The sequence below is a fragment of the Chiroxiphia lanceolata genome, chromosome 30 (assembly GCF_009829145.1).
Source record: "Chiroxiphia lanceolata isolate bChiLan1 chromosome 30, bChiLan1.pri, whole genome shotgun sequence".
Classification (NCBI taxonomy): Eukaryota; Metazoa; Chordata; class Aves; order Passeriformes; family Pipridae; genus Chiroxiphia; species Chiroxiphia lanceolata.
The window spans coordinates 1,404,638-1,432,185 of record NC_045666.1 but is presented as its reverse complement, the minus strand read 5'-3'; the positions used below and the strand labels follow the sequence as shown (position 1 = coordinate 1,432,185).

General features: G+C 50.6%; 1 protein-coding gene across 4 annotated transcripts in view; it reads right to left on the bottom strand.

The window, feature by feature from the left end:
* DIP2B (disco interacting protein 2 homolog B) overlaps positions 1 to 27,548 on the bottom strand; it is a 68,643-nt gene that overhangs the window by 28,027 nt on the left and 13,068 nt on the right. For 2 of the 4 annotated variants that reach the window (XM_032713408.1, XM_032713410.1), the window contains exons 2-10: positions 12,093 to 12,164; positions 8,520 to 8,669; positions 7,494 to 7,619; positions 5,617 to 5,829; positions 3,230 to 3,373; positions 2,644 to 2,763; positions 1,870 to 2,067; positions 1,159 to 1,250; positions 588 to 698 (exon numbers count right to left, since the gene is read on the bottom strand). In XM_032713408.1, coding sequence (XP_032569299.1) covers positions 588 to 698; positions 1,159 to 1,250; positions 1,870 to 2,067; positions 2,644 to 2,763; positions 3,230 to 3,373; positions 5,617 to 5,829; positions 7,494 to 7,619; positions 8,520 to 8,669; positions 12,093 to 12,164 — 1,226 coding nt within the window. The remainder of the gene's footprint in view (positions 1 to 587; positions 699 to 1,158; positions 1,251 to 1,869; positions 2,068 to 2,643; positions 2,764 to 3,229; positions 3,374 to 5,616; positions 5,830 to 7,493; positions 7,620 to 8,519; positions 8,670 to 12,092; positions 12,165 to 27,548) is intronic. The other 2 variants (XM_032713409.1, XM_032713412.1) reach the window with 2 other exon arrangements.

Genomic DNA, 27,548 nt, shown 5'->3' with positions numbered 1-27,548 from the left:
GGAATCAGAGCTCTGTGATCCCAGAGTGTTCCCAGACCAGCTCCCACCTCTCCTGCCACATGTTTGCCAGGAGCCTGTTGCTTTTGCTTCCCTTAGGAAATCCTCTGGTTTCCCACAGCCCTTGACATGGCAATAATGTGGCAGCAGTGCAGAGATTCTGGCAAGGGGGTGAGGAAAACACTTCTGTGGAGCAGATAATTTACAAGAAGTGCCTCAGAAACCTTCAGGAACACTGAGCACCAGCAGAGCCAAAGCCTGGCAGAGCCCAGCAAGGTTGGACTGAGCCCCCTCCCATCACCCAGGGGGGGCAGGTCCTCCCTGTTCTGCCTTCCCCAGAAATGAGCTGCAGGGAGGGGATGAAGGCTGCAGCTTTCAGGAGAACTGAGCAGCCCCAGCTGCTCAGCACAGCTCTGGTCAATATGTTTTTCCACTTGGAAATGCCACTCCAGGCTCCCAGAGGTCCTCGTGGGCACGGAGCTGCTCAGGCAGCAGCTGGAGGCTGGGAAAACGCTGTCAGAGGCTGATGGTCTGACTTGGTTTCCATCCCACCATCAGCCCACGGCTCCTCCAAGTTCCAGCAACGTTACCTTTCTGGTAAGAGGTACCTCTATAGGCACTGGGATCACTTCTGCCAGCAGACAGCCATAAAATGCCACCATGAACATCACGGGGTCGTTGTTGGGGTAGACAAGGGCCACCTGCAACCCACACAGGTGTGTTGTTACTTGAAACAGAAGTCAAAGCTGCACAGTTCAGACCTGCAGGGACTAAAACTCGGGAAACTTTGTGCTTTTTCACGTTTTTTTCCTCCCACAGAAGGCATGGAATGGGCCTGAGCTCCTCATGGGAGTCAGGTCACTGTTCCCACGTGTCCTCACGTGTGAGGGTTGCTCACACAGCCAAAACACAGAGATCAGACCCTGGGTCTCTCTCAGAGCTGCAGAGCTCTGCCTCAGATGTATTTCAAAGTCCAGAGATAAAAAGCTGCTCCCAGAGGAGCCAGAGCCACTGCAGAATTACAGGAATTCCTTTCCCCAGTAGCCTGTCCCTGGGATCAGGGAACTGCTGTGCAAAGAACACAAGATCCCGGTGCCTGTGGCAAATTACAGCCCCCCCCAAAACCCCAGAGGGAGAAGCAGGCAGCCCCAAAGTGATTACCCTGTCTCCAGGTTTTAACACAGGCTCGTTTTTGGTCCCCAGTTTATTGAGCAGGGTGTAGGCCAGCTTGAGACTTCTGCTCCACAGTTTGCCTGGAACACAAGAGAACAGGGACTTGCACAGCTCCAAACCAGCCAGCACAGGGGAACAGTTCTCAGGGACTAAACTTTTTATTTCATCTTGATTTCTTTTCTTAGTTTGAAAAGCTGGGCAACCAGTGGTCACTGCACACCAGTGCAAGGGTTGAGTGGATATCATTTATACATTCTATTTGGTTTAACTCCCACAGCTGATGGAAAGGATTAGAATATAGTCCATGACAGAAAGACAAATATTTAGAGTGACCAGAACTGCTAATGCCCTCCAGATTTCCTTATGGAGGGAAGTGTATACCAAGTGAAGGTCAGACTGCTTCTGACCATCAGAAGTAACCCACCACTTTCAAAGTTTCTCATCTAGGATCATTATATTTCCCCCCTCCCAGCTCTCTCTTCAGCATTTCTTATCAGCTTAGCTTGTAACTGTCTTGGTTTTGACAGATCATACTACTCTGCTCTTATACAGACTACTAAAGGGACAATACTGGGATTGTCCCTGGCTGCTCTCCCCCCCTGGTGTGGCCAGGGAGGTTTTTGGGAGCCCCTTCCCCACCCTGTGCTGTCCCCACTGCTGCTCCCAGGGCAGGGGCAGGGAGGGCTCGGCCCCACTCACCGTATGTGAGGGTGTAAACGGGTTTTCCTGTCACATCCAGGGCTGTCAGACAGGGACACTTGGCCTGGGTGGTCCCCCAGCGCTGCAGAGCTGCTTCCAGGGCAGGAGGCCAGTTACAAACCACTCCCAGGGGCTCCCCCTTCACAGGGGTCATCTGCCTGCCCTCGGGCTTGGGCTGGTTGGGGTCGGGCTGGGGAACTGAGAAAATGCAACACTGCTTCCAGTAGATATATTGGAATGTTTCCAACACGACCCAAACACAATATTCCCACTCCTTTCCCACCCGTCACCCGACGGCTGAGCTGGGAAGACACTGAAAACAAACGTTTTCAGCATTTAAAAACCCCCCAGCCCAGCCTGTTTCTGCCCAAAACAAGCCATGGGGAGCAGTCTTCTCCCAGGGAGCTGTTTAAAGGTGTTCAACACATCAAGTGAGGGCAGGAACACAGAGGTGGAGAAAAGGAAACCTTACAGAAATAATGGCTGGGATGAAACCTCCAGTAAGGACAATCCCTTAATTAATTAACGTGGCCTAAGCAAATGAAGGGGTTTCAAAAACCTATTTAAATAGTTTTCTTAAGAAGTTTAGTGCTGAGGAGGTCCCCCAGAGCTCAGCAGAACAAGTAAATTACTTCAAACACTGGTTTTGTGTCAGACTCTTCACGGAGGCTGCTGCAAACACTGAATCAGAGTCAACCAGGGCACAAATGAATTCAGCTCTTTGCAGGTGTAACAGTAACAAATGATGAACAAAACCATTACTTGTGCCATTACCTTCCACGATTTCTTCAAAATCATCCACAAAGAATTCTTTCAGGGGTGGTCTTTTGGGCCTTTTCAAGGTGTTGAGCAGCTGCTGAATTTTGGTGGAGACTCTGCTGCTCACAGGGACACCTGGAGGGGAAGATTTGGGCCAATAATAAAAGTGTTCTTCCTGTGCCTGGTACAAACACTTACACCTCAGCTCCTCCCAGTGCAGGGCACCCACTCATTCAGCTCCTGGTTTCTGTTATTAAAGCTGTGCCAGTGCAGGAGGGGCATTAATTTTGCATCAGCTCTGTATTAACTCTGGTCAGAAAACGCCATTAACAGAGATTCGTTTTTTAAAGCATTTCTTCCCTTCCAAATCCTGATTTTCCTCAGCAGAGGGGACACACCAGGACACCAGTGTCACCTCCTGCACAAAGCCTTCACTCAGCCAGCCTGGAGCATCCTCAGCTCCACGGGAGCTCAACCAGGAGCCCGGAATTACATTATTCCGTCCTTTCGTTTCCCTTTTTTGGGGACTCTGGGACAAAAATCTTTCCAAAACAATCAGCCCCACTCGTGCATTTGTCACTTTTTGCCCTTCCCTCCCTACCATCAGCAGTGTCCATGAGGCTGGAGCGGTTGGATCCCTTGTGCATCCCCTTCACAATTCCAGAGGGAGGGAGGTCGATCGCCGCCGGCCGGGCCGAGGGGGTGGAGGTAGTTGCTGTGACATCTGGGGGAACTGAGAAATTTTCTAAAAAGAGGGAAGAAATCGGTTAAATACTCCTTTTAAATCAGGTGGAACAAGCAAAAAAGTTGCCAGTGACCCGTCACCAACATTAAGGGTTTAAGGGGTCGGATGTCTGTTTAATTATTAACGCCAAACACTCTGACCCCTAAATGTGAAGCACATTTATCTGCTCTGGAAAAACCAAAAGCCAAAGGCTCCACGTCAGGAAAGTGGTTCAGCAAAGTAGGATTCCTGTTCTTGGTTTCTAAACCTTGAAGCTCAGTCTTGTGACGTTCTGTACTTTAAAAAAAAAAATTTACAAAATAAAAGAAATATAAAAGTTTGAGATTCACGTGAGCTCTGAAATCTCCAAAGCCCAGCACAAACCCCTCCCTCACCTATGCACCGGTTCCTCTTGCTAGAATTTGACTATTTAGCTTTTTTTGTCAGTCAGGGCTTTCAAAAACAAAACCACGTGAGAGAGAGTTTGACCAAAGCAGATCAGCAAAAATCGAGTTGGGTTTCAATTCCTTCCAGCTGGGTGGTTACAGAGCCTGCCCAGCACTGACAGAACAAACCCCACAAACAGTGTGAGCTGCTTGAAGGTGCAAGACACTGTCCTGCCTTGGAGATGAGGCTGGAAGTGCATCCTGCAGGAATTTTCCAGTGAAATCTCTCTTAAATAAAGGGCTTTTTGCTTATGTGGGATTTCTTTACACGACCCAGCGGGTTCAGTCATCTGAGAGGGCAAGAATATTCTATTCTGGCTTAACAGCACCAGCAACTGGTGCTTACAAAGGAAAAAAAAACCCAACAAATTCGAAGCTCAGAGAGCCTGGAGCCAGATCCTACATAATTCCCACTGAAAGGGTTTTGTGGTTGGTTCTGTGTTGATTTCCCTTTTTTCCAGGGATTAAAACCGACCCATTTCTGCATCCCTTTGGAGATACAGTGGCAAGAAACACTCCTCAAGCACTGCACTTCTCAGATCACCGAGAAGGACCTGGATTTGTGCAATCCAAACAATCTGCAGGACTTTTTATTTCTCTCTCCAGAGAGATGCACGGAATTGTGTGAGAGCTCTGCTCACTTAAATCAGCTGTGAACACGGGGTGAATGTGGCAAACATAATTCTGACACAGATTTAAAGCTTCTACTGTGCATAAAACACTAATTAGATTAGACAGTAGATATTCTGTGGGTGAAAAGCTGTATTACCTTAATTCATTACAAAAGGTAACGTGGCTTTCTGCATTCCCCAATTAAAAGCAGCCCCTCTGCTTCAAAGACATTCATTATATCGACTACATTTTATGGGCAATTTCCTCAGTTTTCCATTTCAGGAAACAGTTTGCATCCCAGCAAATGAACAGACAAAAATAACGGCAATAAAAAAACCAAAACAAATAAGTTGAAACAGTCCAAACCACCAGCACTTCTATGCACTGCTTGCCCCCAAACCAGTTAAGCAGAAGCAGAGAGCACATGGAATACAGACACGTCCTACAGGTGCAGGAATTCCCTCCCCAGCAGCTAAAAAAAGGACAAAAACATAACACAGAGCAAAAACAAAAAAAACAAACTTGGCCATTTCATACAGAAGCATCAGCAGCAAAGGAGCACCTCAGAGCCTCAGAAAACTGAGCCTGGGGGATCCAGATCTGTAGATTCTGCTCCGTCTCCTCAGTACCTGGATGCTCTGGTTGTTCCTCAGCCAGTCAGGGCAGAGCTGGGCTGAAGCTTTACTCTGATCAACCCATTTATTTTTTTTTTAAGGGCAGGTTCATTTGTTCACACACACAAGGCTGGGTTTGGCTCTTTCCCTTTCCTGATCTAAGGCAGACAATAAACCCTTGGGGCTCAGATGAGGATGGGCAAACACAGCACTTCTCCACTCCACGGGCACAGACACCCCAAGGAATTTGGGACAGGGATGGAAAAGCCACTTTGGGCCCACAGGAGCTCCTGAGAACAGTAGACACAAAGCAACACAGCACAGAGGTTGTGCCTCCTGCTCTGCCCACGCTGTCCCTGGAGCCTCCCCTGCTTCCAGAGGCTCCTGCTCCCGCTGCCCCTTTTCCAACTGCCTTGAATCTTCTGAAGGAAAAAAACCACAACGTGCTGCTGGGACTCCAACCAGCCCTGGTAGGTTCCACCAACACCAGCTAAACCCTCATTCTGAATTTCCCCGTGGGAATGGACAACTCCAGCTTTATCAACACAGTCTGAACTCGAAGCGACCGGTTCTGTCGGCACCCAGCTCCTACCTATTCGAGTATTGGCAAATACATCAGCTAGTGACCCACTGGTCCCTTTGCCTTCTCCATGGGAAAGTGTAGAGGATGCTGATGAGGATGTGGATGACCCCTGAACAGATCGGTTGATCCAAGACTCAGCATTCTGTAAGCTCTGGTGCAATGCAGCAGAGAGAGCGGCCTGGCGCCTGAGCGAGCCCTCGTCCTCGGAGGCGGAAGACGTGTCTGTGTGGAAGCAGAGAGAAAATCTAACTGCTTAGGGGAAAAGCACATGGCACTGAACATGCTCTTTCCAATCACATATATCAACAGGCTTTCACAGAGGGTCTGTTTTGCACCATTAAGCAGGAGGGAACGCACTCACCCCTGTTCGATTCACCTCAAGCAACGCCCTTCCCCTGGCTTCTCCAAGCCTAGGATTTATCCCTCATTACTTTTCCCTTCATATTCCACGATATCAGAAGCTGCTTTGCCTAGTTCTGAGCTTGGGAAGTGAGGGCTCAGTGTCCTTGTGGCAGAGAGCAAACTCCCAGGAACAAAGCAGAACTCAGGGAACGGCCGTGCCAAGGCCGCAGCAGAAAATGCTTTTGTCTGGGGCTCTAAATGGGGCCCTTTCAACCTCAGAAAACAAACAAAAAGCCCAGCCCCAAAACAAAACAGAGAAATCTGCAACAAGGAACTGTTCCTGTGCGTCCCAGAGCACGGACACCTCGGCTGCCCCCCAATTGTGAACTCAGGAGTTATTTATCATGGGGCCAGCACTCAGCACTTGGGATGCTGGTGCTAAATACAAACACTTGAGTGGCTTTGGCCTAAAATTTAGGTGCTCTCAAAAGTGATTTTCTGCCTACACTCAAGTGGTAAATTGAACTATCAAATGATGTTCTACCCACTTGCCAGAGTGGAAGGGAGTGGAGTGGGACTGAATCCAGCCCTGCTGGAAATGCTGACCTTTATCCACGTGACACCCCCAGCTCGGGATGTGCTGCAGTCCTGGACAAGTGAGCACAGAGCTGAGCCCCAGAGCAGACACCAGGAACATGCACCAGCCCCCAGGAGAGAGGAAGGGAGAGAAGGAAGTGTGATAAAGCAGGAGGTAGAGAGGAGGAGGAGGAGGAGGAGGAAGAGCAGGAGGAGGAGGAGGAGGAGGAGGAGGAGGAGCGACATGGCCCAGCAGAGCGGGTTCAGGGATATGAATCCCCCCAGGAGATGGGAATTCATAACATTTGGATGACTCTGCCCATCCAAATGGCTGCGATGCTTCTGCACGATGAGACAGGACACAGAAAACCACACGGACTCGTTTGGAAGCCAGTGCATTCCAGCTGCTGGAAAACAGGGGGTTATCCATGTCTGCTGCACGTGCACCACACCAGACACCACGTTATCCAAGGGGGGGGGGATTCTGCTGCAGCCACTACACAGGGAGGGAGGGGTGGGAAAAGTCCTGCAAGGCTGGAATCCCACCAGACCCCTCCGAGGTCCTTGCCCAGAAATGTTCATCACTGCAAATCCTCCTCCTGTGTGTGCTGAGCACTGAACCTTAACGAAACCAAGATGTGAATTATGCAGCAGAAACAGGAGTGAGAGAAGCAGAGCCGGCCTCGGTGCAGGCCTGGCCAGCCTGAATCATATCCATGGAATACTCAGAGCTGGACCCACAAGGATCATCTGAGTCCAACCCCAGGCCTTGCAGAGGACACCCCAAAAATCCCACCAGGTGGTTCTTCAAGAACTCCTGGAAGAGGAGCCCCTTCCCCAGCCCTGACAGAGCTCCAGGACGAAGAGTGTGGGAGTCTCTTCCCGGTGTGGGAAGAGCTGGAACATTCAGCCCACTGCAGCCCCTGGGCTTGGCTGCTGCTGAGCCCCTGGACCTTCCCAAGGCTCACCTGGGGGAGTGCAGGCATCTGCTGGGGACTGGACAAACGTGGAGCGTCGCTTGGTGGGCATGGGCAGGGCCATCTTCTGCTCCTTGTGCTTGGCCAGCGCCGCCTGCACCGCTTCTGTGTGGATATCTGGGGACAGGAAGGGTTCCTGAAGTTTGGCAAGCTGAAGGCAGGGCTTTTTTTTTTTAGCCTGGAATGTTCTGGATTAGTCATTATGCCCTTGTGTCACCAGCAACTTTCAGAGAAACCTCAACCCCACCAGCTCTTTCCCCTCAGCCAAGGATTATCCTAAAATATGCCTGTGCACAGCTTGAACGTGCACCGAGGGTGTGCAGCCCCAGGTGCACCTGGGGCTGTGCACTGACAGTTGTCTGGTTTAGGAAAAACCTCCTGTTCCCAAATGGAATCAGATTTCATGTAAATCTTGGAAGTTTAAGTGTGGTTGTAAATGCAGGCTGATTAGGAACTGAAGCAGGCTGGGACTTGAGGCTTCCACCCCTCTGTAGAGCTCTTTAAAGGAAGACACACACCACTGGTGAGGAGGAATCAACTTGTTAAAAACCTGCCATGGCCAGGGAGAGCTCACCTGCATTCACTTCTCAGACTGATGTATTTTAATTTTGCTTTTGCAGAGCCCAAACTGGGCTCTCCTAACGCTCCACGGAACGGGGGGGATACGATGGGGAAGGGAGACCTGATGAGCTTAATTTGCCCACATCGAGAGGAAAATGTTAATTCTTGCTATTGCAAAGTGAAAAACAAAACCAGGTGGAGATAAAAAAAACGGGTGCCACCACCTTGCCCCTTCCTGAAGCGGGGTAGGAGTTCGGGAGGTGGCAACAAATTATTTGCTTTTTCGCTTTAATAATAATTCTTTCTGGTTGGGCAGCTGCAGCCCCACGGGTCTGATGTTTCTTTACAGGGAACCACCCCAGCGAGTTGTGGAATAATAATTTTGGTTGTTTTGATTTGACAGAGCATGTTCCTCCCCACGAGGAGGGGCCCAGGTGGCTCCTGCCCTGCCCTTACCGGAGCGATACCGTTCATCTCGGGCTCCCCCGGAGCGAGCGCGGTGGAATTTGGAGGAGGAGGAGGAGGAGGAGGATGCTGAGGCTGGAGCTGCGGATGGAGGGGGCATCTGAGGTGGTCTGGATTCCTTCTGTAACGCTGGATCAACCCCTGGAAAACAGGGAGCAGGAGATAAAAGGAGCTTTTTCTAAACCCCGCTTTGCCATGGATGTTGGGAAGCTGCTTTGTCACTCCACGTCCCAGTGACCAGCTCATTATTGACTGGAAAAACCAATAATAAACCAGCAGCAAGAGCCTTTGCTGTCCCCACTAATTACAAACCCAAAGAGACCTCCAGCTGGCCAGTCCTGGCTCCCTTCAGCTCACCAAGTGTGGGGCTTTATCACCCAGGAAAAGTTGGTTTTGCCCGTGACAACAGGGAGCTAAACAGACACCTCTGCAGCATTTATTTGCCTTCACCCAGCCCCAGAGGGTTTTGTTTTGATCCAAGGGCAACACAACTTCACCAGCTGAGCCAGAAGAGCCTCATCACGTTTCCTGATCACCCGAGTATTTACCAATTCAGGCACCCACTAGATGTCAGCAGCAGATTTAACACTATTTTAACGTGAATTATTAAATCCATATTCGGTTCTTTCGTAAGTCTTGCAAAAAGCCTCTCATCTCTCTGTGGGGCATCACAGGGCAAACATGACATTCCAGTCAGGAAGGGATCAAAGGTGCCTGGAAGTGACATGACACACGAGAACAGGCTCTTTGTTTCAGTGTTTTGCTCTGACATAATAACATGTTGCAGTGGCCTCACCAGAGCCCTTCAGAGGAGGGGAAAGTGTAAATCACTGATGGTTGCACAACAAAGCAGCACGAGGGAGCCGAGCCTGGCAGGTGACAGGTGATTTATTCCACGTTCCCCTCGGAATTATCCTGCTTTCCGCCGGCAGGAACGTGGCAAACACGGCAGAGAGAGATGAAAAAATGAATTATTTATGTTCGTTATTTCTCACTGGCTTTTTGAAGGATGCTGTGGGTTCGGGAATCGCCCTCGGATTCTAATGAGGACTGACTGTTTTGTGATCCCCGTGTTTGGAGATTCAGAGACTGAATCATTGGAAGATCAACAAGGATAAATGTTTGCATTAATAACGAGGACAGCAAGTGCCACATGCCCAAGGAAGCAGCAGCCAAACCTGTTACTCTGCCATTTGCTGCTCTGGGACTGGCTGTTCCTTGGAAAAAGGGTTTTTTCGAGCTACATGCCTGTAAAAAACCATGGAAATCACCAAATTGGAGTAGCCAGGGTTTCCAGGGCAGCCTGAACACACTCCCAGAACCCAGGGACACCCACCAGGTCCGTCCCCCCCCAGTTATTCCCCTTTGGAATAACACAAAGCTCAAAGGCAGGGGGAGAAAAGAATTAAAAAATAAACGGCAAAACTTCACAGCAGAGTTTTTCCTGCTGGATTTGGGGGGGGGGGCAGGAAGGACCTTCTGGGACAGGGAACACAGGTCAGCCCACAGGGAAGCACAGAAAATAACACTTCTTTCCCAAAATGCCACGACTTCAGGGCAAAAAGTGGGACTTTGCTGAACCTCGTGGGCCCCTTCCAGCTCGGGATATTCCATGATTCTATGGAATGAAACACTGAAATAACAAACTCTGTCGTGTTCCCACCGAGTGACAGCAGCAGCAGCACTTCTGTCCATGCCCAGTTCCTTCACCAGAGCAAGTTCCACGGACAAAAGTGGACACATTGCAGGAAGAAAATCCATCTCTGGGCAATGAACTGTGCTGCCTCCCCTCCACAACAACCAGGCAGCTGCCAGAGGCCGTGAATGGAGCAGGGATTCAGCAGGAGGAACCTCCTCAATGATCCCTCTGATGTGTCACCTCCCGTCCACCAAATGGAGACACCCTGAGCCAACCCCAGGACGGTGCTGGGAGAACTGGGATGTGCTGGGAGCCAGCACTGAGCAGGTTTTGTTGTTGTTGTTGTTGTTGTTGTTGTGGAGTAAATTAATTTTCCCCTCATTACCAAGGTGACCCGATTCCCAATCCCTCACGCACGACTTCCCCAGGATCTTTACAACAGGAGGTTCCCAGACACTGGGGCAGCTGGGTGTGAGATGGGAGGAAAAACTGGGGGGCTGAGCAGGAAGGGCAATTAAAGCTCTGTGTTAATTGGTGACCTCCACCATCCCTGGCCTGGGCCTGGACTCCAGCTCCGAGTGCAGCTCCCCGAGCTCTCAATTAATCTCCCAGTCCTGCCAAACGCTTTCCTCCTCTCCTAATTAAGGGTTTTCTGAGACAAACCCAACCCCTGGGCAGTGCCAGGAACGAGGGGCCCGGGATTGTGGCATCTCCAGCCTCGCCCAGGCCCGGGACAAGGGCAGAGCTGCCAAGAGGCTCCGGAGCCACCAAAGGATCCCACGTTTCCTCCCGAGGCTCCCGGGATCCCCACGGGCACAATCACTGGCCTGAGGACTCCAAAAACCCACTCAACAAATCCTTCTAAAGAGGGATCAGTCATTTATATATCACTTGCTGGGTTCTTTAAAACAGAGAAACGGATTTGACACAAAGGCAGCCACCGAGCCTCCAAGATTCCCATCACATCCCAGTCCAGGGAGCAGCCCTCATTTGTAACAAAATCTCCAGTCTGAAGGCTAAATTACAATTTTTGCTTGCCTTGCTCCCTTCCAGCACGTGGCTCTGGCAGAACACACCGACCTTTTGTGTAGAAAACCCAATTTTTATCTCGGATGAGGGAACAGGTCCCAGCTTTCAGTGAACTCACGACCAAATCCAACCTGAAACCAGCAGGGCTGGAGAGCAGGAATGACACCAACCAGCGTGGAAGGGTCTGGAAGTTGCCACATGACAGTTTTATGTTCCACCATCGAGTGCCTGAAGGGAGCTGCTGTCATTTCCCCCCCAGTCCTGTGGTGCTGATGGGCAATAAATGCACTGGGAGCCTTCACTCTTCATTAATTATCTTTTTTTTGGCAGCAGCTCAGACTTGGGAAATTCCAGTAGGTCCGTTCAGGACTCCCCATCACACCCAGTAAGAACCAGACACATCAGCTGTTAATGGTTAAACCTCTCAGCAGATCAGTGACACAACAATTGTGGGTGAGCAGCCCCACAGAAATGATCAGACACACGTTCAGCCACGTCCTTCAGCTCACAATTATATGTAATTATCCCACATCCAACGAGCTGAGCTGCCCAGGAGCTCTGAACCCAAGGAAACAGATGGGACCAAAGCAAAATAAAGCAAGAAATCATGAAAACCCTCCTGTTTCTGCAAGGAGGAGTTAAGGTGGCTGAAGGACACGGCACAGACCACGCTCAGAAGCTCTGGAGTTGCCAGGAATCCCTGGAGTTCCACAGGAACCACAGGCAAAATCCTGTATCCCCACACCTCCACAGTGGGATTATCAGCCCAGAGAACACACATGGAACAGAACAACCCAGAACTGGCAGAGGGATCTTGGTGCTCCACAGCCACTCCCCAGAGCCCCTGAATGTCACAGCTCCACAAAATCCCGATGCCAGATGGAACAAGGACCTACCTTGGGTTTGGGGGACATATGGAGCCAGCAGCTTTGCTCTCTTCTTCTCATACCCCTTCTGTGTGATGTCCCCTAAAACCAAGCAGACAAAAATCGTTTCATCACACTGGGATTTTTCAGCCTGAGCTCTCTTTGCTTCTCTTTCCAGTGCCACGAAGGTTTCACCTGAACACAGTTGAGGAAAAGCTGCAACCCAGCAAATCCAAGGACATTAGGATTTCAAAGCTCCACGTTACAGAACTTACTGCAGTTTCCCTTGGGATCAGAGATCTGCACCATCCACTATTTAAATGCAATAACTCGGATCAGAGCAGCTATCTAGATGGAATATCAAAGCAACGAAAACCTAAAAAGGGAAACTTGGGAGTGCATGAAAATGTTCTGTAACCACAGAGCCAACCTGGGCGAACAAAGGGGAGGAATTCCCAGCCAAAGTGCAAATTTGGAGCCTCACCTTCAACTCATCAGAGAACAGCTTTCAGCAAACCAAGCCAGTCCCCTGCAGGAGCTACTGAGGGCACCTCCAAAACCTGAGGTGGGGATGGAGGGATGCAGGACTCAGGTGGGGTCTCACAAGAGCAGAGAGAGGAGGAGAATCCCCTCTAAAGTGACTATTCCAGAGGACAGAATAAAGTATTTGTAAACTTTTCCCTTTTTTTTTTTAAAAAAACCCTAATCTGTCTGATCCTGGAGATGCACCATCTGGCTGCTGTCCTTTGTTTTAATTTCTCACGTTACATCAGAACCACAAGAAAGAACTGAAACCTTGAAGGGATTAAAACAAAAAAAAAAAAAAGCCCTGCAGCGTTTCAAGCCTTTTCACAGCACTTACAACCTCTTATCTCTGGGGCCCCAAAGATGGGGAGCCATCAAACACAGCACTAAGAAAACACAGAATTATTTGGTATCAGCCTAAAATCAAGCCACAGTTCCACGATGACAAGCAGTGAGTGATCACAAACAGGATGTTTTCTTTGCTGGGAGGGAACAGCACCAGCCACGGGGTTTTGCTCCCAGCAGGATCCTCCTGCCTGAGCTGGGGGGGGCCACAGCACAAAAGGGGATTACAGGGATCTAAGCCTCTCAGCAGCACCAGTGTCTCTGCTCAAACATTCCAGCTGGCTGCCCAGTTTGCTTCCAAAGGTGATCTGTGGAATGCTTGGAAAGGGAATGGACTCCACTCCTCTGTGCTGGGCACTCGAACACCAGTGGCACTTGGAATGCCCAGAGCAGGAGTTCCAGAGCTGGAGTGGGACTCAGTGGCTTCAAACTGCCAGAGATTAGATATCAGCAAAAAACCCCCTTCCCTGGGAGGGTGGGGAGGCCCTGGCACAGGTTGCCCAGAGAAGCTGTGGCTGCCCCTGGACCTCTGGGAGTGTCCAAGGCCAGGTTGGAGCAACCTGGGCTAGTGGAAGGTGTCCCTGTGCTCAGTAGAGCCTTGGAACTGGATGATCTTTAGGGTCCCTTCCAACCCAAAGCAGCCCCTGTCTCTCTGGCTCGTGCTGCTCAGGGCAGGGTGTGTGTCTGCACCCAGAACTTTATCTCACTCCTCACCCTACGCCGGAGTCAGGCCCTGACAAGCCCAAACAAATCCAGCAGCTGAAAGGGAGAATGTCCACGAAGCACTGGAATGCCAAGCAAAGCAGGAATTTTAATGCCTGACTGCAAAGCAGGGCTCAGGTAATGCTGATCCAGCTGCCTGGACAGGTACCTGCCAGGGCAGAGGGACACCCCAACCAGGGCTCCCAAAGTGCCCAAGCACGATGTGCTGAGCGACTGCAGGAGCTCCAAACCCCACCAGCTCTGCCCAGCTCTGCCTCTCCATCTGCAGAGACAGTTTTCAGAGGATCAGGGGATCTCCTGAGTGTGAAGGGACCCATAAGGATCTTCCAGCCCATCCTGGCCCTGCAGAATCCCACCCCAACAATCCCACCCTGTCCTTGAGAGCGTTGTCCAAACTCTCCTGGAGCTCTGGTAGAGACCCTGGGGAGTCTGTTGAGTGCCCAGCCACCCTCTGGGGGAAGAACCTTTCCCTGAGATCCAGCCTGACCCTGCCCTGGCACAGTTCCAGCCCTTCCCTGGGTCCTGTCCCTGCTCACAGGGAGCAGAGGTCGGAGCTGCAGCCCCTGAGGAGTCTCCCCTCAGTCTCCTCCAGCTGAACAAACCCAGTGCCCTCAGCTGCTGCTCCAGACCCTTCCCCATCCCTGTGTCCCTCCTTTGGACCCCTCTGCAACAGCTTTATATGTTTTTTACCTCGTGGTGCCCAAAGTGCCCCCAGGTCTGAGGTGAGGCTGCCCCAGCTTGGGACAATCCCCTCCCTGCCCTGCCCCCAGGACACCCAGTTCCTTTGGGAGGCACAGGGAGCCAGGGGATGGACACTGCAGGAAAACACACCTGCATGGAGAGGGGAGGGATTTCTCCCTATAATCCAACCCACGGGTTTGTTTGGAGCTTGTTATTTCGTGATTAATTTCTCCACAAGATTTAATTGGACTCTTGACATTGGTGGTTACAACTCTACGTATATAATGAAACACTTGCCATGGAAAATGGTTGGAATTACTAAGGAATACAACACATACAAATAATCCAAGTACCTTATGAACAAATAAGAACTTTAAATATAAGTCCTGGCAGCATCCATTTCAGTCTCACCTGCTGGGAAGCAGAAAATCCTCATTAATTCCACACTAATATCCCACCAATAAAACAAACCCATCCTCACTGGAATGCAAACGGTTCCCAGACTGGCACTGGGAAATCTGAAGCTGAGTTGAGATACTACTGAGAAACAAGAAGGTAACTCAGGGCAGAACCCTGCTCGTAACTGAACCGGCCTCGTGATGCAGATCACTGACACTGCTGCTGAAAAAAGGATTTTCTGAGCATAAGCCAATAAAAAAAAAATAAAAGCCTAATGCTATTTGGCAAGAGCAGGAAAGTTCCAACGAGCAAAACTCCAGCAACAGAAATAAAGGTGATGAATTCCTGGGAATTCCCGGCAGTGCTGGGTCTTCCTAGTGCTGATCTCCAGGTAGAGTTTGTTAGAATATAAAGAAATAAATCAATTGTTGTTTTAACAGACAGGGTGATGGTCTCAAACACCTGCACAGGGTTAGAAAACATAAAGCTTCAACTCTGAGACCAGCCCTCCTGAAGTGGAATTAGGCAGGGATTGAAAGTAAGAGGGAAAGAGGGAAATCTGAGTTCTTTTGCAGAGTGCCAACCAAAACACCATCACCTGAAATAAAAGCTGCAGCAACACACAGGGATTGTCCTCTGGGGAAAAACCTCGTGTGCAGATTCACCTCATGAACAGGATGATGTGATTCCTGCAGCCACAACTATCCTGCCCCGGTGACATCCCGAGTCCTGGGAGGGAGCAACGTCCTTTTGACACCCAAAAATGAATTTATGGCATAAAACCTCTTCTCCCTGGTCATGCACAGTCCAAATTCGGGGCCAGTCCACCGAGACAGAAACTGAGGAATCACCAAAGGAGAAGTTTTTCTCTCACCCTGTTCCTTTTCCGCTGATCCACGGGAAACGGTGAGACCTGGACACGAACGTGGACTTCCTCATGGAATATCACACACTGCAGCCACAGGAAGAGCACCAGGACAGTCCCCAGAACCATTTGCTCTTCCAACACACACCTGCTCAACCACCAACCCCACTCCCACCCTCCAAACACCCCGTGGCACTGGGGGGGATCCTCCCTGGGAACCACGACCCCTCTCCAGGCAGATACAAGACAGGGCACTAAAAAGGAACCAGTGAGAGCTGACAACTCTGCTTTCCAACGGTGTTTGTTCACTCCTGGGGGAGAAATCACAAACACAAACAGTGCTGAGACGCCCTCCTGGCTCCCTCCCAGCCCCAGCCATGGCTGTTGGGGTCAGTCTATATTTATCTGTGTCCTGAGCGGAGCCTCCCCGAGCTGAGGGGGCCCCACGCAGGAAATGGGGGTTCTGCTCAAAGGGAAGCAGCTCCAGGGTGTTTTGGAGAGCACATGACAACGAGCTGAGCTGCTGCTGGGGGGGAGGAAGAGGCTCTTCTTCCTTCCTGTCACTGCTGCAGTGACGGCACCGTCGCCTTCAGCCTCCACAGGTAACCCCGGGCCAGGGCAGGTGTAAACACAACCCCCAGCCACTGAATCACTGGGGTTGAAAGGGACCTTCAAAATCATCTCATTCCCACCCCCTGCCATGGGCAGGGACACCTCCCACTAGACCAGGTTGCTCCAACCTGGCCTTGGACACTTCCAGGGATCCAGGGGCAGCCACAGCTTCTCTGGGCAACCTGTGCCAGGGCCTCCCCACCCTCCCAGGGAGGAATTTCTTCCCAATATCCAATCTAAACCTTATCTCTGACAGTTTGAACCCATTTGCCCTCACCCTGCCACTCCAGTCCCTCTCCAACTTCCCTGTAGCCCCTTCAGAGCCTGGAAGGGGCTGTGAGGTCTCCACACAACCTTCTCTTGCCCAGTTCTCTCAGCCTGTCAAACCACGCTGGACAATCCACTTCAGCAGCTCCACACACAACCATTTCCCTCACTGTACTACCCAAATTCAGAGTTTTTCCCCTCCCACCCAAAGCAAAGCTCTACCTACCCCCACCCTCACCACTCATCCCAACACGTGAGAAACCTTCTCCTGCTCCTCCGACGGCTTCAAAAGAAGAACGTAAAGAAATCCTACTCTGCACGACACAGCAGGTCTTGCAAACACACCTGAGATGCCCTTCTGTGGATTCAGGACAGAAATCAACATCTGTGTTTTGCAGACACAACCAAGGAACAGGGATTTTCCTCACGTGGAATGCCCGGACAATAATCCCGACTGCCGACACCTCCGTGACGGAACCCACCAGGCCCTGCTTGTTTGGGATTACACAAGTGCACACCTGAGAGACAGAATTCTCTGGAAAAATGCAAAAAATAATGGATCCTGAGGTTAATATTTTTATCTGACTCTCCCAGTTTCCCGAGGGAAAATCCAGAACTGATCCTCAAACCCAACCGGGACGTTTCCGATCCCCGGGAGCGGCAGAGAAAGGCTCGACCTCGCGGTGGCAGAGCCCAGGGGAGCCAAGGGAAGGGGCACCTGGGCAGCCTGGATGTTCCACCTGTATTCAAATCCTGCAGCAGAGGAGCCTGGAGCCTCCGGAGCCTCCGGATCCTCCGGATCCCGGGGAGCCTCACTCAGCGCCCGGTGACGCCAGGGCGGCTTTTCGGCAATTAGCGCCGATGATCTTTGCTCACCAGTGGTGCTCAATCAGTGCAAGGTGGTAACACCAGCTAATCCTGCTGTGCTCAGACAATGCTCCTCTTTCAACATCCCTGCTCCCCCTTCCCCCATGGAAGGAGAGCACTGAATCATTTACTGTCTAACAAAACCATAATTACCACAGTGGAGAAATTAAGGAAAACGATCACGTAGCGCAACAGCATCTCCCCAGCAAAGCACTGGGCTGGAGCAAGGGGAGGGTTCCAATCTGAGAGCAGTTTGTGTGCAGTTTTAAAACATGTTTGTGTGCTCTTAAAGGGAAAAAAACCAACAACAACAACAAAAAATCTGTTGATGTTTTCCAGCACTTTGTGGGGAATGGTGGCAGCGCTTCTGGTACTTCCACCTGCCCCAAAACACAGCCAAGCCACTCTGCTGAGGGCAAGTGCCATAATGAGGTTATAACAAAACTAATGACATTATTTCTGAGCACTGCCACAGCTGCTTTTCACGTCTCAACCCTAGAAATGACCTGATGACTTTGCCTTTCTTGCCTGTTGCCTCATTGATCTCCAGGCACGGGACAGGCAACGTCTCCCCTTGGGTGGTTTTATCACCTCGGACCTGCTCTGAAAGCACAGAACACACAGCCTGGGTCTGCAGGGCTTGAGTTTGGATTACCCAGTCATTACCTGGCCCTGACCAGGAGACAGGGAAACCCAGAAGTGCTGCTGGAAGCCCAAAACGTTCTTTTGCTGCAGATAAAACGTGTTTCAAGCGCGACTGGAGTGGCAGGAGGCACCTCTGAGAAACCCCACGTGAGGACTGAGTGCACTTGAGGCCTGGGCAGAAAATGGGCACAAACCCACCTGCCCAGCACTCAGTAAGCAATGCTGTTGTCACACATTTGTGTATTTACAGCTGCTTTTCTTTCTTACAGAAGAAATTCCTCCCTGGGAGGGTGGGGAGGCCCTGGCACAGGTTGCCCAGAGAAGCTGTGGCTGCTCCTGGATCCCTGGAAGTGTTCAAGGCCAGGTTGGAGCAACCTGGGCTGGTGGAAGGTGTCCCTGCCCATGGCAGGGGGTGGCACTGGATGAGCTTTAAGTTCCTTTCCCACCCAAACCAGTCTGGGATTCTGTGATTTTCCTGGAGGACTGGCACCTTCTGGACATCCTTCACTCTCTCTCCAAGGGTTAAAGCTGGGACATCTCAATCCCAGGCTCCAGCAGCCCAAAACACAACATTTAAACCTTTTTTCCTGAGGCTGTGTGTTCAAACAGGCTGTACCTGTGGAATGGCCTTACACTCCTACCACTCTTTGGCTACAACTGCGGCACAAAACCTACGTTTGAGACAAGTTTAGACAATTGCCTCGTTCTGTTTGAGGCCAAAAGGATGATGCATCTTCAAAGATTCCTCCTCCTTCCTTTGGGTGAAGCTGTATATCAGGTTTCCTTCTGGGAGATAATACCAACAGCCTTCCAGAAAAAGTGTGATTTCTTGAAAGAAGTAAATGCCTTTCTCAACTCTGTCTGTCACCAAAAAAAGCCTCAAACGTCAGCAAATCAAGGAGCACGGGTTTGGCTCTGCAGTTCCCCTTTAACAGCACCATTCTGTTCCCATCAGGAGCATGAATAGGGCACTGAGAGCCCAGCCCTGCTCACAAAGCTGCGTTTGTTGGGCACCGGCATTAAACTGCCACAGTTTCGGTGCTAAAAGTTTCACAGACAGATCAGCTCCAGATTAATTCACACACACACAGAACAAGCAGGCTTGGCCCCAGCACTGTGAGGACTCTGTTCTCCACTTCCCAAAACCCCTTTTTCTGGAGGCTTAGGAGCGTTTGTTTCACCAGATTAAAAACTGGTTTAAACCCCGACGTTTATTATTTCCCGAAGAACGCGACCCAAGACGAGGTTTCTGTGCCATGTCTGGGTCGTTTCGGGTCACAAGGTGCTCTTCACCCCAGGGTCACCTCAAACCTTGACAATTCTCCTGCCTTGTTTTGACTGGAAGCAATCAATCCAACTCCTGGAAGCTCCCCTGAAGAAATGACTTTATCTGGCAGCGGCAGCAGATCCTCTGTCCTCGAGTCACCCGTCTGGGCCGGGTATTTCCAGCAATAATCTTCCAGGCCATATGTGATGCATCACCCAAGTGGGTGAGCTCAGGACAGGGCTCTCTGTCCTCCCCCCTGAGCTGGGGGTGACCAGTTTTCGTGGAGGTGCCACCAGCTCCTTGTTAAAAAGCTGGTTCCGAGGTCACGTTTTCTCACCCCGCATCCACGTCATCCAACTCCGCAGCAGAAAAGCTTCTGTCTTGTTCTTCTATCTTCCTTTGCAAAAGGTAAAATGTTTTTTGAAAAAAGGGCTCCCAAAGCTCTCAGAGATAAACCCTTCAAAACCATCACTAGCCCTGCTCAACTGCCTCCTCCAACCTGGAAAAAAATCCTATCACCCGACAACTTTACGGGAGGTAATTCTACTGCAAAGTGCAGCCACATAAATTTTACATGTTACCCATAAAACTTACGTGCAGCACATGCACATAAACAGCTGAATCCCACACACACAAATAATAAATCTTGCATGCAACCCCCATCCTGGGGAAAAAAAACCCCTAAAAATCTTTTAAATCTAAAAATCTTTGTCGTGAGGGGGGGGAAATGCATTTTCCCTCCCGGGTGCTACAAAGGGCACAAACCCAAGGCTTTGTCACGAACAGGACTTCACAAAACGTGTTCAGGAGAGATGTTTTCATCTATTTTTAATCAGCAGCCAAGGAGAACTGTGTGAGTTCAGAGGCTGCACAGTTTGTCACCCCAGAACTGTTTGCAGAGGACACACAGATGGTGTCAAACGCTGTTCCCAAGAACCAGCTGCACTCATGGGCTGAGTAAAGCAAGATAACAGAGCAAGAAAAAAACCCCACAGAGGTGATTGTGCCCTGACTAATTCCCTTTGCTGACTAAACCTCCTGCTCACAGGACTCCTGATTCCCTTTGCTGACTAAACCTCCTGCTCACAGACAGGAACTCCCAGGGACTCAACCCCCGGCACAAACCCCTCTCCCACCACACGGAAAAGTTCCCCAGGAAATGACTGAACTCTGTGACAGCCCCGTGACTCAGCACCTGATTCAGGTACAGCATCACCTCCCTGCAGGTCCAGAGGGACTGATCTGAGCTGGGAGTGCTGATAAAACCCTCTGCCAGGAGCTGCCTGTCCGGCCCTACAAGAGCTTTCCCACCAACACTCGCCCGGTCCTGGCACTTTGCACTTTCTCCACGGGGCAGTGTGGACAGATGATTTTCCAAATCAAGCCTGGTTTTAGCCCAGGAATAAAAATAAAGGCAAAAACCACGCAGGCAACCCAAAGAGACTAAAATGGAAGTCACTGTGGCTTTTAGTCCCACACACAGTTCCTGTCGCCCACCTTTTCATGGCTCTCGGGTGCCAACATTTAATCATTCTCTTGGCTTCAGTTTTTAGCATAAGGCAAGTGCCACAAGGCACTCCTTGCTGGGAACTCTCCTCCAAACCTTCTCCAACCATCCTAAGAGGCAGTTTGGGGTGCCCAGCCTGGTTCAGCCCAACCAGACCCGAAGTTACTTTGCTTTCATGAAATCCTAAATCCTTGAACAAGACGCAAGGAGGGGAGGAGAAAGAAGTGAAGAGCAATTATTGCCCTATCTGGTGATCAAACACAGTGTTCAGCAACTCTGACCTGCCCTTAAACACAGCCTTCCAGAGCACTAACCCAGTTGGCACCACCTCACCCTGCAGAGTAATGATGTATTTCCAGATGGGAAAATGCTATTCCAAGTCACCAGGGCGATGAGGTCGATGACTGTGCACGATGAAGCAAAGAGAGGGATCTTGATGAAAGCACTGGCACTTAGGAGATCCCTCCTCAAACAAAACCCAACTCAAAAAAAACCAGAACCAACTAATCGACCAACACCAAAAAAAAAAAAATCAATTGCAAGAAGGAATTTTTCAAAAATCAGGAGGTCAGATGTGGGTCCTCCATCCCTCCCGCCCTGGCCTTCCCACGGGGACAGCACCAAGTGTGGATCCATAAGGATGTCACTCCCATTCCACAGAAAGAGCAGCAGAAAAGCGGTGGCTGCTCAAGAGAGGAGAAGAGTTGTTTTTCCCAAAGCACTGGAATCTGAAGCACAACCCCCAGTCACTGCAGAGCTCTCTCCCAAGTGCTCACTCGAGGACAGTCACTATTAAACAGGATTAGTCACCAGAGCAGGATCCCACTACTTAAAGGCAAAGCAATACAATTATTAAACTTTTACCAGCCTCCAATTAGTGTGTGACACCCGTAATTTGGCTGGCGGGAACTCCCACCGAATTCCCGAGGTGTTCCTGGCAGAGGCAGCTCCCGGAGCTGGGCTTGGCTTTCCCAGTCCTTCCCTTCAAGCCTGACCAGTGGGAACCAAAGCACCTCCTTCAACACCCCTAAACCCTGCTCTGCACCCCCCCTCAGCACAGGCACAGCCTGGAATGAGGAGCCCACTCAGGCCTGGGAAAGAAGATTTAAACAGAAGGAGCAGGAGGAAAACGCCCTGCACGGCCTGGCAGGAGCAGCACATTCCGGGCTCTGCACTCAGGACGGGCTGTGTGAAGCTTTCAGTGGTGTTGACATCCCATCCAGGGCTCCTTGAGGAATGGTAGTGCCAAGGAAACCCTCCTGGCACAGCCCCAGCAGGCCCAAGGGAGTCCATTATTATCCCGTCGGCTCCGGCGCTCCGGACGAGACGGATCACGCGAGGAGCGACTCCCGTCCAAGGGCTCTCAGGGCAGAGCCAATTCCTCCTCCAGCAGAGCTTTGTTCCGGGCTGGAGAGCAGGAGGTGGCAGATCCTTCTCCTGTGAAAGCCTCTAAAGCTGAGTGGAAGATCAAAATAATCAAAATAAGGAGCAAAACTCGGGAGAACCCCCCAAGCTCCAACGATCCGGCCGCGCGAACCCACCCCGGAGTCACCGAACTCGGCTCCTTCCTGGGAAAACACACCCTCTTCCCTAATTAATAAAGCACATTCGTAGCTCTTTAAAGGGAATGGCATTCCCTTTTTGACACAGAGTGGCCCTTTAAAGCAGGGAAATCCTGCTGTGGTCGTGAGGAGAAGTAAATCAGTTTATTGTCACACCGATGTTTCTGACATTCCAAACAGCAACATCCTCACACAGGGAGTTTTCTTGCCTCCTATCAGAACATCACCGCTGCCACAACGTGTTTTCACACAGCTGGGAAGACAAATATCCCTCCTACACTGACACCAGTGGACTTCAAAGCTAAAAAAACCAGGTTTCAAAGTAAGAAAAGTCTCATTTCAGCAGCCATTTCCAAACCCACGGCAGCTCCTGACAGAGGATTTTTCCTCCCGTGGCCTCTCTCAGGGTGCAGAGTCTCCTCTTCCAATTCAAATAAACTGAATTCTCACATGTCTCACTCGCAGAGGGAAGGAAGTGTGGAGAAATCAGCAGGATTATTTAAGAGCACAGAGTCAGCAACTTGACAGGGAGAAAAAGAACACAAACAAAACCAACAAAGAGGCTCACCAAAAAAAAAAAAAAGAAGATTGTGCAGTTACAGATGTGACTTAGCTTGAAAACTTCGGTCTTTAACATCAAATTAACCCAGGAATTATTTACAATTCTTGCACTGGAAGGGGCTGCCCAGGGAGATTTGGAGTCCCCAACCCTGGAGGTGTCCAAGGATGGGGACAAGGTGGGGATGGGGCACAGGTTGGACTTGATGATCTCTGAGGGCTTTTCCCTGTGGGATCCCATGTGATTTATTACAAAATGTGCCACTGCAACCCTGTTAAAAAGCTGGTTCTGAGGTCACATTGTCTCACCCAGCTCCACAGGACAAGCTTCTACCTTGTTCATTCTTCCCCAGTGACAAAGAAAGCAGAAGGTGACAGGGGAGTGAGCACAACAAATGACTCTGAAACCCCTTTCTTGGGATGTTCAGGGAACTGGGGCTCCCAAAAACCCACAAGGCAGAGGAGGACACAAAGCTCTGGACAGTTGTTCACACAGTAACTCCAACATCTCCAGAGAGGCTGAGGAACATCCCTGGATTCCTCCCCAGCCCTGCCCTACCTGAGGAGCTGCTCCAGGGTCCCAAACTGCTCCAAAATCTCCTGGTGCTCCCCTGGGGATGGGGAGGGGAAGGGAATTTCACTGCAGTGGGCACCCTCTGCATGAGGTCATGGCCTGATGGACACAGCAAAGTGACTCCCTCCTGGAAAAGCAAAGCTGCCACCAGGAGACAGGTGGGAAGCCAAGAATCTCCCTGGCAGAAGGACAAACTGGCCCCTTTCCAGCAGCACTGTCTCCACTCCAGGGGCTGCCCCAACACAACACATCAGGCAGTTGTGACCTTCACCAGTCACCTCAAACTCCACACAGCAGGGAGAGGAGGATCAGGGGGAAGGAAAGGTGGTTTACACCTGGTTTACTCCTGGTTTACACCTGGCAGTGAGCAAACACTGCTCTGGGTGAGCAAACACCTCAGAGCACCCAAATCACCCAGCAGATTGTTCTGTTTGGTGTCTCTGCACCCCCCAAGGCCACAGACCTGGGATGCAGTGAAAATAAACTCATTGGGGGTTTATTTGCAACAAAAAGGCAAGAAAAAACCAAACACGTTCCCCTCGAAAGGGCTTTGAGCAGCAGGTAGATCAAAAACTCCCCGTGGGTAAATTCAGCACTGAAAAGTATCAGAAGGCACAGCTGTAAATAAATTCTTCTGAGCAAACACTGGTCAGCTGGAAAGAAACGTTCCCTGGTAAATAAAATTGGCAGCTGCACAGAGGGAAAAACCCCTCAGTCAATCTCTAAACTGGTTCCCAAACGTTTGTCAGGCCAAACCAGCTCCTGCACTGAAAGGCCACCAGATTTACCCCCACAGCCTGAGCCCTTCACCTGAATCAAGTGCCTGGAATCTGGAGAAGAAGGAACTTTATGCCCAGTAAAAATTCCAGGGTGTATCTGCACTCACCAGGTGCATCCTCTGCAAGGCCAAATTTATTGTAAGGATGGGTCAAAAACGACAGGAATATCATTTATACACATTTCTAACCACGTCAGAGCAGTGAGAACAAGCAGATTTCTGCTCTTCCCAAGGGAGAGCTGGACACTGTCACCCCAAGCCAGCAGTGGCTTGGCTGCACTGGGGAAAAGGAGAAACTGCTGGTTCTGTTTGCTGGTGAACTTTATGGCAAAGTCACTCACAGGAACAGGACGAGCCTCTTAAAAGTGCTTCAGCCACAAATCCAAACAAATAAACCCCATTTCCACCCTGTGAGCGAATCCAAAGGCTCTCTCCAGTTGTCCTCACATCCACCACCCCAGGAAGCAGCCTGGCAAATCTGCTAAAAGCTTTCAGGAGCCTGAATGAAATATTCATGCCCTGAAAATGATGAAGCCAGCACAAACCCCCCCCCCCCAGTTCTCCTTTGCCACTCCAGCTCTCTGTAGCCCAGAGCAAGGGATGAAAAGAGCTGGAATCTCCATAAAGGAGGAGGACACTGGTGGTTCTGCCTTCAGGAGTTCAGGGTTGGCTTTCCCAGCCGGGGATTTTCCTGGGATGCTCCTTTACCTCCCTGTTACCTCACAGAGAACTGTCCCCATTCCCCTCCAGTTTAAGGATCCTTGGTCAGGTCTTAATAACAACCTGGAAAGACTTGTCAAAAGCTCCTAAAAAACCTTGTAATTGAATGATGACATCAATTACCTAATTTTAATGAGAGTGAGATCATATTTTAATTTTCCGTGCTAAATTTCAAGCAGAGGTGACTGTGCAGTTTCTCTCAGCACTAACCAAGGTCCCTCCAAGGTGGAAGCAGAATTACTTTCAACAACAAACTAATCTTTATTGCTTTATTTCCCATTAGCACTTAATTCTCCAGAATTAGCCTGGTTTTATTACTATGCAAAAAGACACGTCAGCCCTTGGACTCACTCGTGGCAAACAGACACCCAAGACTTTGAACTCACTGGAAAAGATCCTGCCAGCTAAATTCTCTCCAGGCATGGGCAACTCTAAAATGTCCAGAAAAAAAAAAAACAACAACACCTAAACCTAAGAAAAAAATAAATGAGGCCAAACTCAACAAAAGCATCACCTGAAAAAGCAAAGAAGGACTCGCAGAGGGTGTGAAATGTTAAATTAACTTTGTGTCTGAGTCACTTGTGGGGATCCCAGTCCCACAGCATCCCTGCTGGGAAGGGCAGGGTGGAATCCATGGGGCTGGATGAGCCTGAAGGTCCCCTCCAACCCCAACCATCCCACGGTTCTGTGATTCCAGGTATTTCCTTCCTCCTCCACCACAGCCTCCCCACGGAAGAGAGGAGAATTCCACCTCCCCTTCTAATTCCTGCCTGGAAATGACAACATGAAAAGTGCTTGGGCAGGAACCATCTGTTCCTGTGCCTAATGGAGCCATAATCACTGGATATCAAACATCCACTGTTTGGAGAACCAGGGGTGTCAATGGAATATTACCAGGGAGATGCTCATCTCTGCTGGATAAAATATGATGTTCACAGCAGGCTTTGCTTTCAGCTGCAAACCTCGAGGCCTCTCCCAGCCAACCAGAGCAGCACTGCACAGTTTGGGGGGGTTGGAGGGGGGCAGGAAGGGCCCAAGGACGTGTTGACAGCAGTAATTTAAAGACAAGACACTCTGCCAAGAAAGAGAAAGTAAAGGATTAACGGCCAAACAGAAAACTTGCAATTAAGCAAAACCTCTGAGGAAGGAGGGCTGTGGATCCCTGGGTTGGATCTCTGCCCTCCAGTTTGTTCTCCAGGACTTCTCTGCTGACTCCAGATGTTCCATGGAAGTGAAGTTCGTGCCACGCTACGCAACAGCCCCTCAAGAGAAATTATGATGATGGGGAAATCAAACAACCACTTCCCTCCAGTCTCCCCTGCACAACAGGACTGTTTCTCCTCTAGCACTGGGATTCTGGAAGCACAACAGGACTGTTTCTCCTCTAGCACTGGGATTCTGGAAGCACAACACAGAACTGCCTGAGAAATGCAGAAAGAAAATAAATAAACTCCTCGGGGGCGGGGGGACTCCCAGCTGAGATGCTCCCACCAAACACACTCCTGACCTCGGTGACAGCCAACCTGGAGCACCCAGAGAAAACACCCACGGGCTGTGGCACCTCAGACCTGCCCAGGAAACTCTGGGGAGCTGTTCCCTCCAGCCCTGGTTCTGCTGGGGGGGAAGACACCACAAAACTCCTCCTGACACCCCGAAGTGCCACGTGAGGGGCCCCCATTTCCATGGAGACATCCCCCCATTTCCATGGAGGAAGCCACAAATGCAGGATGTGCTCAGGGGTCTGGCCACCTGAAGGAACCGTGCTGTGCACAGGTAAGGGCTGAATATTTCGTGTCAAAAGCTCTGAAAGGAGGAACACGAAAACCCCTGGCCCAGAAATGCCTGCCAAAAATCATGTGCTGGGCTGACAGGCCTGCAATCCTGAGCAGCCTGCCCTGACAGCCACAAATCACCCCAAAAATCACAAATGTGATTTGTAATTTGTGCCGTGATTTGTGGCTGTCACAAATCACCCCAAAACCTTCTTTCCATGAAGAGCAAAGGGAGATGGCAGAGATGTGAACAGGGGAACCTGCCTGGTTGTGACGGGTTTGGCTGCTCCAGGTCAGAACTGAGGCTCATCTCCATCCTCCAGTTTGTGTCTCCTTTTCATTCCCACGCACTGGGAGCGAGGAATTCATCCCATGGAGCAGCCAGTCATTCATCCCAGAGAGGCAGAGACCCTTCCCACCTGCCTGCTGGGGACACGTGTGAGCAGAGGGGGGGTCACCAGCTCAGATCTGCTCCAACACAGGGGTCAGTGCTCTCCTGACAGACCCACGGCAGGAAAACCCTGGGAATCCAGCACGGGATCCTGGAATTCCAACCCAAGAGCTAATGGAGCCCGACAGGCAGAAGTGCCCATCACTTCCAGGTGGCTGAATCCATCTCCTTCCCAGAGAAAGGTCCTGGGGCTGCACCAGTGTCCAAATGGGCACAGGATTCCCTCAGGGGCTGCACAAGTGTCTCCAAATGGGCACAGGATTCCCTCAGAGGCTGCACCAGTGTCCAAATGGGCACAGGATTCCCTCAGGGGCTGCACAAGTGTCTCCAAATGGGCACAGGATTCCCTCAGGGTTCTGTACCAGTGT